The sequence below is a fragment of the Orcinus orca genome, chromosome 10 (assembly GCF_937001465.1).
Source record: "Orcinus orca chromosome 10, mOrcOrc1.1, whole genome shotgun sequence".
Taxonomy (NCBI): domain Eukaryota; kingdom Metazoa; phylum Chordata; class Mammalia; order Artiodactyla; family Delphinidae; genus Orcinus; species Orcinus orca.
Window position 1 is genome coordinate 42,242,003 of NC_064568.1, and position 15,977 is coordinate 42,257,979.

At 52.8% G+C, this 15,977-nt stretch overlaps 1 protein-coding gene across 1 annotated transcript; it reads right to left on the minus strand.

Annotated features, from left to right (window-relative positions):
• Positions 1–459: 459 nt before the first annotated feature.
• CLEC3B (C-type lectin domain family 3 member B) lies at positions 460–9,812 on the minus strand. The gene is made up of 3 exons (XM_004283835.3): positions 9,538–9,812; positions 5,357–5,455; positions 460–1,493 (listed from the first exon to the last, which is right to left on the minus strand). Exons 1-3 carry the CDS (start codon positions 9,644–9,646, stop codon positions 1,093–1,095), a joined length of 609 nt encoding a protein of 202 aa, XP_004283883.1. The 5' UTR covers positions 9,647–9,812; the 3' UTR covers positions 460–1,092.
• Between the last annotated feature and the right edge of the window lie 6,165 nt (positions 9,813–15,977).

Genomic DNA, 15,977 nt, shown 5'->3' on the forward strand with positions numbered 1-15,977 from the left:
GCTTACTAGCTGTGTGACCAATGGAAGTCACTTAACTTCCCTTAGCCTCAACTTCCTTTTCTACAAAACTGGGATAATAACACGCCTGTCCTGGATGCAGTGCCTGTGAGTCTGTGGGCTCAATAAGTAGTAGCTGGTATTGCTAGGGTGGAACTTTCTGTGAGGAGCGGGAAGGAGGGGGACACACCAGTCAGGCAATGTTGGCCACTGTCATATTTGGCTCCTGAACCAGCCCCCTTGTTGGGCAAGAAGGCGGATGCAAATATCCCCCGCGGGCAGCCTGTGCTCTCACCCCGACAGGACTCAGCATGTCAGTGCACCGCAGAAATGAATCCCTAACAGGAGGGTGTCAGGTGGGAGTGTCCCTCCTCCTCTGGAGTTGTGGAGGGGATGCTGGATTCCAACACGAGGAAGTGGAGTCTGCAGTAAGAAGACTGGAAATCTGAATAAGGCCTGTAACTTAGATAACAACATAGTAACAGTGTTTATTTCCCGACCTTGATAACAGTGCTCTGCTTCCGTGAGAAAATGTCCTTGCTTTCAGGAAACACACTGAAATATTTAGGGGTAAAGGGGCATCACGTCTGCATTTCACTGTCAAACGGTTCAGGAAAAAATAGAAGGATAAGCAAATATGGGAAAACATTAATATTTGTGGAATCTGGATGAAGGGTATACGGGAATTCTTGCAACTTTTCTGTAAGTGGGAAATCCAATGAAATATAAAGTTATTTAATTTTAAAAAGGCAGCAGCAGTCAGGGGTTCCCTCGTCCCCCCCCCTTCTTTTCCTCCTCCCCCTCCTCTGCGCCCAGCTCGCCATCCTTCACCACCTCCCTACTCGCCTCTTTCTAAGCGACCTCTCCCTGGGCTCCCGGCCGGGCTCCTGGACTCCCCACCCCTCGGACCCGGCACAGACCGCAGCCACTCTCTGCCAAGCTGCACCCACTTTATTTGCAAGAGGAGGCCCCCAGCGCGCGGGGGCAGGGATGCGGGGCGGGAAGGTCCCACGGCCCCTCTTCCGGGGCTCACGATCCCACCCTCCCCTGGCCCCACCCCCGGACTCTGCCCCCGACCCCGCCCCTCTCGGCCCGCTAGACGATGGCGAACTGGCAGACGTAGGGCAAGTTGTCCCTGCAGCGCTTGTCGAACCACTTGCCGTTGGCCGCACCGGCCAGGGCAGCGCAGTTCTCGACCTTGCCGCCGTCGGGCTGTGCGGTGATCTCTGTCTCCCAGTTCTTGTAGGTGATATGGCCTCCAGTCATGTCCACCCAGGTGCCTTCGGCCGCCATGTCGTTGAAGCCCAGCCAGACCTCGGCCTCGCTGCCCACACTCTGGCTCAGGTACTCGTACAGGGCGTCGTTCTCGGAGCCCGTATGCGGGGTGCCCAGGGTGCCCCCTCGCGAGATGCAGTCCTCGCTCGCCTCGTGGAAGGTCTTCGCCTGGACGAAGGCCAGAAAGCACTTCATGTGCACCTTGGTACCCTTCAGGCAGACTGGGGGGGAGGGGAGGAAATGGACGTCACCCAAGGCCTCCGGTTCCGGAGCCAAGAGCCAACCGCCAGGGGTAGTCACACCATCCTCCATCCCATCCCTGTACATCCTGTCCTCCCTGGACAGGCTCCAGACCCAGGCCAGAGGGCCGTGCTGTGGTGGGCACTGATGCACATCTCAGATCCCCATTTAAGAGGTGGTGGAGCCCCTGCTGCTGGGAGTGAGGTCAGCCCCCTCAGCTGCACACGGCCCCTCCTTCAAGGTCACACCCCTCTCCTGGGTGCCCCATCCAGTGCCCAGGGGAATAGGTAGGGTCATCTCTCCCCAAAGCAGGATAATTCTGAAGGGGCCTTTTAGCTTGGAGGCTCCACAGGGTGGCAGAGGCTGGCCTTGGGCCTGTGCTGCTACTCAGCTCCCCCTCTGCCCAATCTGCTTCCAACACCTCCCTCCCTTCACAGTTGGGACCCCGGGCTCTCCCTAATAAATGAGCTCCATCTCAGAGTGGGCTTCCCGGGGAGCCCAGGCGGAGCCACCTGCTCTGATCTTCCTCCAGCCCCACCCTCCCTAAGATCAAGAAACTGCAGGGCCAGTGGACATCCCTACCCAGAACCTAGACCACACTCCAGGTACCCAGGACCCCAAAGCCCTGACCCAGGGGCCCAAGCAAGCTCCCAGAGTCTGCCAGGGGCCTCTTCTGGGGCTGCGACTGGGAGGACGGAGCTGAGACGGGCAAGCCCCTGGGACAGAAGAGATGGCCCAGGTGGTGGGCCAGGGGCTAGCTCTCTCAGGCATGGAACTCGAGTCCAAGATTCTAAATTTGAATCTGGTCTCAAAGGTTGTGATGAAAGTATATATTTGGTCAGCTTAGGAGCATAGAATGTTTTTACTTAGCAGTTTGGTTTTTTTTTTTTTAATATTTATTTATTTATCTGGCTGCACCGGGTCTTAGTTGTGGCACACGGGATCTTCGTGCGGCATGCGGGATCTAGTTCCCTGACCAGGGATCGAACCCAGGCCCCCTGCATGGGAAGCGTGGAGTCTTAACCACTGGACCACCAGGGAAGTCCCAGCAGTTTGTTCTTCAGCTGGGTTTGTAACTTAAATGTTTAGGCAGTTGGGGTACATGCCTCCATTTGTCCTCTTGCTGCTGACCCCAAAAGTGTTAGGGGTGGGCTTCCCTGGTGGCGCCGTGGTTGAGAGTCCGCCTGCCGATGCAGGGGACACGGGTTCGTGCCCCGGTCTGGGAGGATCCCACGTGCCGCGGAGCGGCTGGGCCCGTGAGCCATGGCCGCTGAGCCTGCGCGTCTGGAGCCTGTGCTCCGCAACGGGAGAGGCCACCACAACAGTGAGAGGCCCGCGTACCGCAAAAAAAAAAAAAAAAAAAAGTGTTAGGGGCAGGTCTGCACTCCACCCCACCCCCATCCCCTCACTCACTCACCCTCTCACTCAGTTGCTTTCACTTAACACACATCTCCGTGTCCCCGTGAGCACCTGACACTCCTGGAGCTCTGAACTCCGGGCCTGCAGCATCACAGAGGTGTCTTTACTCACAGATGCCGTCCCAAGGCAGCCAGCCCTACCGCGTGCTATCCTGCAGCTCATCCTAGCCAGGTTTCATTGCCCTTCCCAGCCTGGCGCCACACTGCCTTTCCTTCCTGCTGGGGACTCTGACACGCCACCAAGACCCCCTTGGGGTGAAGGATTGACTACCCCAGCTGCTGGGAGCGCTGCTGGGAGACAACTCTTAACTCTCAGCCCCTTTGGGGATTGCATCAGCGGAAGACAGCCCCCTCCCCCATGGTGTGCCCCCTTCCCAGAGCAGCCTGTACCCAGTGACTGGCCCATGAGCCCTCTTGCCCCAACTCAGGACAGCTCTGAAGGGCCCTCCCGTCGTCAGGGCTCCCTCTGCAGTTGGCTGAGGCTTTCGTTGAGACGTGCAGGGCACTCTTCCCACTCCTGCGTCCTTCTGTCTCTTCCCTTCCCCAGGTGCTCATCCTGGGTGTGCTCCCTAATAAACCTCCTGCAGGCTAAACTCCACCTCGGGGCCGCTTCTTGGGAACCCCACCTGCAACACTCCCTCCAACATAGTTAGTCCTCAATAAGTATCAGTTCTCAGTGCCTTACCATCGTTACTGACATTTTGTCACTTTGGCCTATTCATGATCCCGTTGATTCTTTTTTTTTTTTTTACGGTACGCGGGCCTCTCACTGTTGTGGCCTCTCTCGTTGCGGAGCACAGGCTCTGGATGCACAGGTTCCGGATGCACAGGCTCAGCGGCCATGGCTCACAGGCCCAGCCGCTCCGCGGCATGTGGGATCTTCCCGGACCGGGGCACGAACCCGTGTCCCCTGCATCAGCAGGCGGACTCCCAACCACTGCGCCACCAGGGAAGCCCGATCCCGTTGATTCTTGCTGGCCTTCCATAGCTTTGCTCCTACCGTGCCCTCTGCTTGGAATCCTTCTTTATCTTCCTACACGTGTGGGTTCCAGTGAATACACTGATTTCATGAATATATTGAGGCTCCCAGAGCAGGACCCTGGCTGGGTCACCTCTGCCTCCTTGTGCCTGGCAGAGGCTCGCTGGGGGGAGGACCTCATGTGTGTTTGCTGATTGGGGGAGGGAAGGGGCAGATGGCGGGAGGGGAGGGTTGCTCCCCTAACCCTTGATTCTCTCAACTCTTCAGTTAGGTCAGGAGTGCTTTGTGTGGGGTTATTGACAAGGTGATTTGCAGGTAGTGGTAGTAAAGGAGAGGGTGATGAGAGGGAGAAGGTCCCCAAGGAGGCCAGGAGCCCATGAACCTCCTGGGAATCAGCAGACATGGAGGGGGTGTTTAGTTCTCCATATGCCATGGACTTTGCACGGGGAGGTACCCACCACATCACCCACCTCAGGAGGCAAGTGGCATCTGGGTTGCATGGTCTTGGCACAAGCACAAAGCTTAGACATGAGACCTTAGAGCTTGCCCTGCAAGTCCACCCCCAGCCCTTCGACTTTACAGATGAGGAAACTGAGGCCCTGAACAACACTGTGCTCATTTTAAACATTCCCCAATGTGTTGAGTATTATTGTTAGTCTGTATTCTGTGTTCTCCAGGGCAAGGTCATGAAGAAGTAGGTGAGTTTGAGATGTGTGGAAAATAGAGACAATATGAAAGGAACTTGGTGGAGAGAAAGAGAACAGGTTGCCCAGGCAGGCTGGCCAGGCAGTGCTAGGGCAGGTGGCTATGAGCTGTGTCCCCGGGCTCCGCAGCCGTGTATTTTGTCCATCCTGGTTTAGCTGGTTCGTGCAGGGCCAGGAAGACCAAAGCCCACCTTTCCTCACACCCAGCATGCACCAGGCAGGCTGCTTCCATTCCCATCCTAAACTGCAGTAACTAGCCAGGTGGGCGTGGCAAAACCAGAACCTCTCTATGCCTCAGTTCCCCTCTTTAAAATAGGGGTGATAAATCCTGCCTCAGCATAATGATGATGATTAAGAGTGGCAGCCTCAGCAAAGCTGCTGACACAGGGAATGAAGCTCACGCCCTGTAGGGCTGTGGGGGCTGGCTGAGCGGAGGGTCTCCTGGGGTTCATTAGGGTTGCCTCTGCTCCACGAGCGCTGCAGGGCTCGCACTTCCAGTGGGCGGTAATGGATTCTTGTGGGAGAGCTTGTTGTCCTTTTGGTACATTGCTGCTTCCACATGTCAGGGGATCTTCCTGAGAGAAGCAGGCTGAGGAGGGGGCTCTGTGAATCCAGTGCCCTGGACTACAGGGGCCAGCCAGGGCCCTGGTGCTGGCTCGAGGCTACAGGTGGGTTGCTGGCTGCTAGCCTGAGGCCCTCTGTCTGATGTACCCCTGCCCAGAGAGGCCGCCACGTGCACTCACCCGTCTGCAGGGCCTGCTGCTCTTTCAACAGGGCCACCTCCTGGGCCAGGCTGTCCAGCTGGGTCTTGAGCTCCTCAAGCATCTTCGGGCTCACGGCATCTAGGATGAAGTCAGAAGGAAGTGGGGACAATCACAAACACGTGAGAAAGGCAGTAGGGAGTGGGGCAGGGCAGGGACTGGGAGGGGTGGACCACTGTCAGCCACAAGGGGACGAGGGAAACGACTCCCCTCGACCTTGATGTCTTGGCATACTCTCTCTCTCCCTGTCCCTGCTGGTGGTAGTCTAAGTGATCGCTCATGATTTTCCTTCTACCGGGGGACCATCGTTCTCTTGCTCTTGCTAAAGTGAGACGTGTACCGCATTGTTCAGGAGAGTTGCTGGGATCAGATGGGGTTGGGATTTGCAGGAGCGGGGTGGAGGGTGCAGACAGCTCCTTCGGTGACACCCAACCACCCTCCCAGCTCTAGAGGAGAACAGAGCACAGGAAGCAGGACCAGGGGCCCTTGAGACCTCCCAGATTCACTTCCCCAGGCTGGACGAACAAGACACGGACCAAGCAGGGCAGGCACTCGGCCTGGGGCTGTGTGGAGCAGCACAGGTAAACGTGTGTACAGGCTCCGAGGTTGCATGCATGCGGGTGACCTGGGCAAGTTCCACAGCCTCCCTGAATCTACTGTCCTCATCTGTAAAACGGGATGATAATAGCCCCACCTCCAAGGACTCTGAAGAAGAATAAAGACTAAGAGAAATGAAGCATGTGACCAGCGCTGGGCTCATTGTCAGCCCTGTGGTGTGGGTAATGTGTCTCTTCTATACCACCACCAATTCACAGACGGGAAACTGAGGCCAGACCGAAGCAACTCGCCTGAACTGGTAGAGCCAGCAGCCCGAACCCAAGTCTGCACGGCTGCAAGCTTGTTCTCCCCACGTCCGTGATGGCAGCAGGTTTCCTAATGTGAGCCTTCCTGAGCACAAAGGCCCGTTCGGAGCCAGTTATTCATGAGAGGCAGATGTGAAATGTCTTCCTCTGCATGTGTAAGTTGAGAGCTAAGTGGGTGGACCCCAGTCTTTCTGAAATCCCAGGAGCTTCAGGAAAGGCTGAGCTCAGCTTGGATAGAGGGTGGGGAAGCGCTTCCATGGTCCATTTGGCTGTGCCTGCATAAAGTTCACGGTATGAGGGGTGAAGTCAGACCTTTGTCCACCCCAGATTCCTTTGCAGGGGAATCACAGGAAACGTGAGCAAGAAACATACTGGCATATATAGAAATTCATGATGTGACTTACCAAGTATGAGGAAATTAACACCCAGATGAGCAAGGCAAAACAGGGAGTGTTTGGGGCTGGCAAACTAGCCTGACTGGGTTATGTGTGCCTCACAGTGGGCCTCTGCCTCAGTGGTTCACAGCAGCTCTGTACTCAGTCCCGTGATGTACCAGCACAGGGCACCGCATAAAGTTGTGAAAGTTGGGTACTGCACAAGGGCACTCAGCTGAGGGGACAGGTGGGGGCCCATGCCCAGCCTCTAAGCCTTGCCCTGGCTGTGCTGCTTGACCACACCAGAGAAAGGCATGCTCTTCTATAATTTGTCAGCTCAGAGCGGGGAGCCTTTTGTGATTTGCACCAAGGTGCCCGAGTGTACGAGGGGCCCTCCAGGGACTGGCCAAGGACCAAGGTGCTAACAGAACTCCACTGAGGAAGGCGTAGGAGTTGGGTGTTTCTACAGCTCTGGGCTAGGAGTCGGAGCCCTTGTGCTGCCCCTCACTACCTCTGAGCCTCAGATTCCTGATGCATGTTATTGAAATGGATGCCCTCAGGTCCCCGTTCTAAGAGTCTGTGACACCCTGTGAGGCCATCCTCCCCACCTGAGCTCCTCTGCCAGGTGTGGCCACATGGCCTGTGGCGCTCCAGCCGCCTAAGCCCTCCCTGCCTCACGTCTGGCTGACCCCCATACAGCTGGCTCAGGCCACACCCCACACCAGGGGCAGATGAGCTCCCAGAAGCAGCCTGGGCTCTCCCCCTTCTCATCCCACCCTGGGGGCCAGCATGGGGGCATAGCACATTCTGTCCTCTCCTCCCCTCGTCCATGCTGCCAGCTTGTTCTCCACCACTCAGCGGGCACTGACGGGTCTCCTTGGGCACGACTGTCCCTCCTCCGGACACATTCCCCCACTTTTGTGCACTGGCCCCTGACTAGGTTGTTCCTTTGATTCCCAGTCCTGGCTGCTCCCAGGAATCACTGGAGACTGGTGGGAAAGGCAGATGCTGGGGAGCATTCCAGGCCCATGATCCAGCATTTCTGGGGGTGGGTCCCAGGTGCCTGGATTTTAATGTATTTCCCAGATGATGCTGATGATGCCTGAGGGAGAACCACCGTGGTTCGCAAATTGATTCACATCTTAAGAGCAGGGATGCTAATTGTCTGCTAGAGTGTTCAGCATGTATACTGGCCCCTACCTGGAGAAAGAGCTCTGTAAGCATGTGTGGTGTAGGTGGGCAGCAGGTCGAAGGAAGGAAAACCAAGCTGCAGTGGGTTTCAGCAAGAGGCAGGGCTGGACAGGACACTCCACTCTTGCTCTGTCAGCTGTTCTGCGGGCCTCCTCCTGGACCTCCATGGGCCACCTCCGTGGGGACCACATGGAGCTAGGGTTCAAGTGTGACAGCTGAAGAGGACCAGGGCATTGTCTGGTTTGACCTTCTTGTCCATATGATCAAATACATGATTTACATGATTAAATAAATACATACTAAATCTTTGGTAAACTTGAGAAATTAACAACTATTTTCCACATTCAAAAATTCTGTTATTTGCCTTTGGAACCGTGTATCCTTTACAAAGAACATCCTTGGTGGCAATTTCAGCTAACGTTCGTGGACACACCATGCATGCTGTGAGTCTTCTTTTTTTTTTTAATGAACGTTTTGTAAAAGGTAATATAGCCATATAACTTTAAAAAACCCAAACAGTTCAGAACGTCAAAGTCTCCTTCCCAATCAAGTCTGCCCTTAGCTCCCTAGTTTTTCTTCCCAGAGGTAATCACTGTTACTAATTCTTGTGGATCCTTCCAGAAAATTCTATGCATATACAAGTAAATATATTTTTTTATATAAGTCCCTTTTTCAAAACCAATGTCAGCATAGTATCCATTCAAAGTATTGAATTTTTTGTTGTTTACTTTATGAACTGAACCTTGGGGATTATTTCCTATCAGCACCCAGATCCGCCCATTCTGTGTTGCAGGCCTGTGGGTCTCCACTGTCCTAATGTGCCCTTATGTACATTGTCCGTGACCAGTGGGCAGCTGTCCATTTACAGAAGAGGCTCAGAGAGGGGCCTGAGGGTGGCCCATGCCCCTCTGCCTCACCTTTTCTGTGCTCTTGGCCCCAGCCACCTGTTTCTCTGCTTAATAAGCACTCTCATCCCCTGGAACTCTCTCTCCTCCCCTTGGAGCCCTGTGGGGGGTGACAGCCCCATCATTGCCATGGCATTTCACTAATGTTGTCTCAAAACAGCCCGCGGTGACCTCACTGCAGGCAGGGCTCCAAGGGCAGGCCTTGCTGAGGCCAAGGCGACCCAAGGACACCCCAAACCCAGAGGCAACAGAAGGAGAGCAAAGCTGCCTCCACGATCCGAGTTTGGGTTTGAACATTTTTATTTCCTCGAGGCTGTGATACACTATAGAACTAAGAATTAACTTGTTCTTTCCCCGCCCCCGCCGTGCATCAAGTATATCCTACGTTCCAGACACTTCACATGTTTTCTATCATTAAATCCTCACAACCAGCGTTGTGAGCAAATGCCACAATCCCTATTTTACAGTTGAGAAACCCGAGGTTTGGAGATGCCAAGGCAAAGCCTGCCAACACTCCTGATGAGAGTCGGACATCTCCAGACTTCTGAGCCAAAGGTTTGATTTCTGTAAAATATTGGGCTGGTGGGGGAGTGGGTGTCAGTTTAGGTGATCTGGAAGCTTCTTTCTGATTCTAAGAGCCAGTGACTCTTACAGTTTTAACAATTGCCCCTGCTGCTGGAGGACTCTCCCAGGTCCCAAGGGGTACTTCATTGAAGTTCCCTGGACTCATGGAGAAGGAAAGTGAAGGAGGGGAAGGAGAGTGAGGACCAGCAAAGGAGAGGGCGACCAGCTCCCTGGAGGATGGGGAGGGGCTCCACCCCCCTCCTTACCTTTCTTAACATTTGCAGCCTTCTTGACCTTGGAGGTAGGTGTCTCGGCAGTGACCTGGGTCAGGAGGGAGAAGAGGCAGAGGAGCAAGTAGGGCCCCCAAAGCTCCATGCTGCTGCACCCACCGGCTGGGGCTGCTGCTGCCGCCTGCAGTGGACCTGGGTCAGAGAGCACTAGTGGCTGTGGCCTGGGCTGCACGTCTTAAGGCAACTGCCACGACGACCTCTGTCCAGGAAACCCTCCCAGAGTTGGCTGAGAGAGTGCCAAAAAAAAGCTTGCAAAAGGAGGAAGCCCTTGGGGCCACGGAGCCTCGCTGCCCGGGGAACACCCACCCAGCATCCGGGCCCCGCCTTCTAAAACAGAGTCATTATTTTCTAGGATTCTGAGAAATACACGCTAGTTGTCATAGCTCACATCTGCTGAGCAGTTACCTTGGGCAGGCGCTGGGTCATACTTTTCCCTGGCCTCGTTGAGGCCTCACACCAGCAATATGAGGGAAGTGCTGTCATTTCCCCATTTTACAGTTGAGGAAACTGAGGCTCAGTGAGTTTAAGGGAACCCAAGCTACCCAGCTGTAAGGGGCAGCGCCAGTATTTGACCCCAAGTGGGGTGACTCCAGAATGGTCCCACAATGATGTCTCCTTACAGAGTGCACTGGGGCTGACTGCTGGATTGTCTAGAATGTTTGCTGTGATTCTTTTGTGGTCTGTCTCTATGCACTTGATGTATCTTTGGTTAAAAATACAAGGGAGTCCTCTCCTTTTTTCACTTTCTGTTTCTCAACTATCCTGTCTGAAGCAGAGGTGACCACGGTGGGAGAAGGGCAGCTGTGGTGCCCCAGAGTGGTGTCAGAGATGGAGCAGGGAGAAAAGAATGTCCCCATGAGGAGCAGTGTGGTGTGGGGTGTCAGGGTGCTGCAGCAGGGTGGAGGGGGGCACCCCCAGGGGAACAGAGGCCCTACATGGAGTGTTGGAGTCCAGGTGAGGAGAAGAGGTGGTCCGCATGGGAGAGCGGGTGGTGGCAGAGGTGAGAGAGTGGTTACATACAGGGGCACCCGTCGAATAAGTACATTTATTAAAGACCATGGGAGCCAGGTTTCTCATTGTCAGAAAAGGGAGGTACAAATACAGAGAGAAAACTAGAATGAATCCTATGGTGCAGGATTAAAATTGGAGCTATCGGTGTGCAGTTGTGGACTTTGACACCTAAAGAGGAATCTATAAATGTCAGTGCAAATGTGCACATCAGTCTGCCAGCTGTCTGGGTGGAGCAGAATTGCCTCCAAAGCCTCGAGCACTCCTGGCATCCAAGTGCCACCTTCTATAATAAATACAGCTTTCCACTAAAAGGAACCAGAGCACCTTGGAGAAATGGCTGATTTCAGGGCTGGGGCAGGAAAAGTAGAAAATGAGCCCAGAACAAGTTGTTTTGCCAGAAAGCAAGGAATTGTTTAAAGAAGGATGGGAACGTGCCAGGACACAGAGCCAGCTTGAAGGAGCTTCTTGGGGCCAAAATCAGGGACAGTTTGAACATCAAAATAGTGACAGTAACAGCAAAACAGGAAATCATGAGCATACACAGATATAAATAAATAAGCGAATACACGGGAAGTCTGATGAGCAACGGGGTATTTTCATCATCTCAGATTACTTGCCCACAAAATACTTATTAATTACAAAGAGGAAAGAGTCACCTCGCAGTGGAGAAGCCTGGAAGATGTCACTTGAATGAAGTGAGCAAAGTAAGCATCGTCAGTAATGGGCCAAATGGAGAGCCTGCAGCACCTGAGCGCCTGATGGGCTGCGGTGAGGAGAATGCGGCATCACCTCCGTGAGACTCCTGCCGAGGAAACGCCACACTAGCCCAACTGAGGGGCTTTCTACAAAACAACTGCCCAGCAACTTTCAGAACCGTCCAGGACGTGTCTGAGGAACTGTTTCAGACTGAAGGAGATTGCAGGCACAGAGCAACGCGTTTGGACCAAACCCTTCCGCTCTCATGGACGCCCTTGGGACAACTGGAGAAACTTGATGGGTCTGAGGAGCACGTGGCAGGGATGTACCCCTTGGACGTTACTGTCCAGTTTGGATGGTGTGTTGTGACTATGGAGGAGAGTGGCCTTGTCAATAGGAAACATGCAGTAAAGCACAACCTTCGGGCATCAGGTCGACAACTCACTTGAAAATGGCTCAGGGGAAAAATATTCTTTGTACTGTAGTTGCAGATTTTCTGTGAGCTTTAGATTGTTCCAAAAGAAAATGCAGTGCTATGTAATTCAGGCTTTTCTTCCAGGGACCCCGCCTTGCCCCATCTGATTTGGGGAGGGATGTGCCTGCAGCCCAGCCTGGCTGACCTCCCTGCTGTGGTCCCCAAGGGCAGGAGCCTGGGGCAGGCAGCAGGCACTCTGTTGGCCCTTTCTGTCAGGGGCCATCCCTCACATTCTCAAGAGTGGGAGAGGGTTTTATATTCACAGCTGGCCCCTCAGTGGGATGGTTTAGGGCTGAGGATTATGCAACCTAACAGGCAGGGAGCCTTGCTTCCTGGAACTTTGGGTGGGTAGCACATAGCAAGAGAAAATTAAAATTCTTTTTTTCTTTTTGAAACTCCATTGCTTTCTTTTTTTTTTTTTTTTTGTGGTATGCGGGCCTCTCACTGTTGTGGCCTCTCCCATTGTGAAGCACAGGCTCCGGATGTGCAGCCCCAGCAGCCATGGCTCACGGGCCCAGCTGCTCCGCGGCACGTGGGATCCTCCCAGACCGGGGCATGAACCCGCGTCTCCTGCATCGGCAGGCGGACTCCCAACCACTGCGCCACCAGGGAAGCCCTCCATTGCTTTCTTGATTTTCTCACCTCAGCTTTTTGGCAGCAGGGAAATGGGAGGAGTTTGTTTCCAAGTGTGAGGCCAGGACAGGCCTGATTGTTGAGGCCGTGCCCTGGCTATGCTGGGGAGGAGGTCCCAGAGAAGCTCTGCTGTGGCCGTTCAGAAACCCAGAACCCCCTGCTCTAGGTGTCATCCCACAGGAGCCACACAGAGCCAGGCTGTGTCAGGACCCGCCTGGAACTGTTCTTGCCCCATCGGTCCCTCATTCACTTCACAATGTGCCCAGGCCTGTGTGAGGCCCTGGGAGTGCCATGTGAGGGGCCCCCTGTGCCAGTGGGACTGAGGTGGGCCTCAACAAAGGCAAGTGGCCCACCGTCCCTCAACCTTTGAGATAAAAAGCAGATGGGAAGAGGCCACCTGGTTTAACCACCACTCGATATGGGCTGTCCTTTTCCATTGAGCCTGTCCGATGTCTCCATGTGCTTGCTTAAATCCTTCCTGGGACGAGCAGCTCATTACTCTGCAAAGTAGCTGGTTCCATCATTAGACACTCAGCTTGTTATAAAGTTCCCCTGTGGTGAGGCAGGCAGGCCTCCGAAACATCACCCTGTGGTCCCTGGCGCCGGCCTCTGGAGCAGTCATTTAAGAGGCCAGCAAATGTTTGCAACTGGCCTTCCTGTCCCTCTTTGACTGCCTCCTCTCCGTGTTCCTTCCCCGCTTCCTCCCAACTTTTCCTCTGAGATATGGTTCCTGGACTTATCTTCCCCAAATCACCTTTGGATAGAATTCTGCTTGTCACTGTCCTCGCTGTGGTGTGTTTTCTCAAGCAGTCTGCCATGGGCAGGGGGCTGTGCCTCCCGTGGTCCAAATGGACACGCTGTTCAGAACCCACCTCTTTGTAGCCACCATGCCTCACTTGCTGCCAGTGTTAATAAGCTTATGGCCATTGAACCCCCGGGTCCTCTTGTCCACCCCCAGCTCTCCCTGGCTAGGTGAGAACCAGCACTGCAGCCACCTCCAGTGGACTCACCAGCAGCCCCGGTGAGGTCTATGGATTTCATCGTCCCAGCGTAAAAGATCTTCTGGTGGCACCGTCCCAGAGGCCTCTACCAGCCGGTAGGGCAGCAGCAAGTGGGGGTGGTTTCAGCCAGGAGAACGATGCTGGGTTAATGTTCACGAATGACCCACCCTCAAGGAAAAGTCTATGAGCTAACACACCACCCTCAGGGCCCAGTCTTTTCACATCAGTTTCCCTGCACAAAGAATCATCTTGACAATAAAGCCAGAGGCAGAAAAATCTGAAGAGAGCTCTAAAAGGCACATTTCAGGTTTTAAGCGTTGTTTTGTTTTTTTTTTTTTTCCCTCCAAAGCTGTTGGAAGTCTGAGTATATAAAACAAGCTCTGGCCACCCCACCCATGTCAGCCCAAACAACATGAAAACTTCTGGCCCAACGTGGAACCATCCCCCACCCCTACCCTCTCCCTGCACAGATGTTTCCTTTTAGCTCCACTGGCCCTATATCAACAGAAATGAGGCCCCGCCTATGGAGCAGAGAATTTCCACACTCTCTTCAAAGGTAAGAACATCCAGGGTGCACATCTCCAAGAATATATTGCAAGGGCAGTCTTGGCCCTTAGTCAGAACCAAAGACAAATGGCCTATTACCATGGTCTCAATGACCGTCATTAGGAAAGTCATTTGCTCCTTTCTGAACCCTTTTTGACAACCTTGTTGTCATTCATTCAACAAGTATTGCCTCTGTCCTTGTGTGCCAGGCCCTGGGGCACACAGTACTGGGGGAGGCAATACCCCACCTAGCCAAGTTCTTGGCACCATGGGGCCACATTCCTTGTTGTTTTGTCCCTAAAGGTCAGCAGTATCCTAGTGGAAAGAGAACTGGGAGTCCTGGATTCTAAGTGGAGCTCAGACACCTGGCACTTGTGTTTTCTGGGGCAAGTTATTCAAGACCCAGATCCTCTTTCATAAAATAGGGCAATAATCTCTGCCTACACAATGGGATTCTTGTAAGGAGCATGTGGAGACCCTGTGTGTGAGGCAGCTGGGCCACCTGCAAAGGTGTGGGAAAGGAGGACTGGTGAGAGAAGGTGCACCGCCCTCAGAGATCCATGGCCTCTGTCCACCACTTTACTCCTTCCACTCCAGGGCTGAGACAGTAAATGACCTGACTTGTAAGTTTGGGAAGAGTAAACTGGGCGTGTGGCCGTTTTGCACTTACCTGATGTCTTCAGCTATAATAGCTCACACAGGAAGAAATAGAAAATCTGATTAGTTTTGTAGGATACTATAGATTTCCATCTGCCTTTTTGACACCTGTCCCTCGACCCCTCCACAAATGGCCTTAAAATTCGACAAATATAAACCCAGTTGTGCATTTAGGGATCCTGACGTTTCCAAATTATCACACTAGCCCTGCACAACCTCACTAGTTAAGTTTTGCCGGTTTCTCTTTTTCCCCCCATGGAACTCCTCATAGAGCCCATGTCCAGAATCTGCAGATGCCCCCAGGGAATGAAATGACTGGTGACAGAATGCTCCCTTCTAAAGCTCTCTCCCTTCTCTGGAATTTTTCAGAGAACAAGCTTTTGGTTTCATTGATTTTCTCTATTGATTTTCAGATTTCAATTTCACTGATATCTATATTGCTCTAATTTTTATTATTTCTTTTCCTCTGCTTACTTTGGATTTAATTTGCTCTTCTAGTTTCCTAAGGTGGAAGCTTAGATGATTGGTTTTAGATCTTTCTTCTTTTCTAATATATGTATTCAAGGCTATAAATTTCCTTCTAAGCACTGCTTTTGCTACAACCCACAAATTTTGATAAGTTGTGTTTTCGTTTTCATTTAGTTCAAAATTCGTAATTTCACTTGAGATTTCTACTTTGACCCAGGCGTTATTTAGAAGTTTCTTGTTTAATCTCCAAGTGTTTTGGGATTTTCTGGCTATGTTTCTGTAATTGATTTCTAGTTTAATTCTATTGTGTTCTGAGATCAGATCATTGTGATTTGTTTTATGAAATTTGTTAAGGTGCATTTTATGGTTCAGAATGTGGTCTATCTTGGTGAATGTTCCATGTGTGTATCCAGCTGTTGATGGACGCAGCAGTCTATAGATGTCCATTATGTCCAGTTGATTGATGGTGTTGCTGAGTCCAAATATGTCCTTACCAATTTCCTGCCTGCTCCATCTGTCCATTTCTGATAGAGGGGTGTTGACGTCTCCAGTTATGATAGTGGATTCATGTATTTCTTCTTGCTGTTCTATCAGTTTTTACCTCATGTATTTTTATTTTTTAAACATCTTTTTTTCTTGTCTGTGTTGGGTCTTTGTTGCTCTGCGTGGGCTTTCCTAGTTGTGGCGAGCGGGGGCTACTCTTCATTATGGTGTGAGGGCTTCTCATTGCAGTGGCTTCTTGTTGCAGAGCACGAGCTCTAGGTGCACCTGTGCCTAGTAGTTGCAGCACGCAGGCTCAGTACTTGTGGCTCCACAGGCTCAACAGTTGTGGCTCGCAAGGTCTAGAGTGCAGGCTCAGTAGTTGTGGTGCGTGGGCTTAGCTGCTCTGCAGCATGTGGGAGCTTCCCGGACCAGGGATAGAACCTGTG

What these genes read in the sequence shown, in the direction of transcription:
- CLEC3B (XM_004283835.3), bottom strand. Translation starts at nt 9,646, where the DNA reads ATGGAGCTTTGGGGGCCCTACTTGCTCCTCTGCCTCTTCTCCCTCCTG. An exon ending in GGCTGCAAATGTTAAGAAAG is followed by an intron (nt 5,456 to 9,537) that starts GTAAGGAGGGGG and finishes ACTTCATCCTAG; the next exon opens with ATGCCGTGAGCCCGAAGATG. An exon ending in GCAGCAGGCCCTGCAGACGG is followed by an intron (nt 1,494 to 5,356) that starts GTGAGTGCACGT and finishes CCTCCCCCCCAG; the next exon opens with TCTGCCTGAAGGGTACCAAG.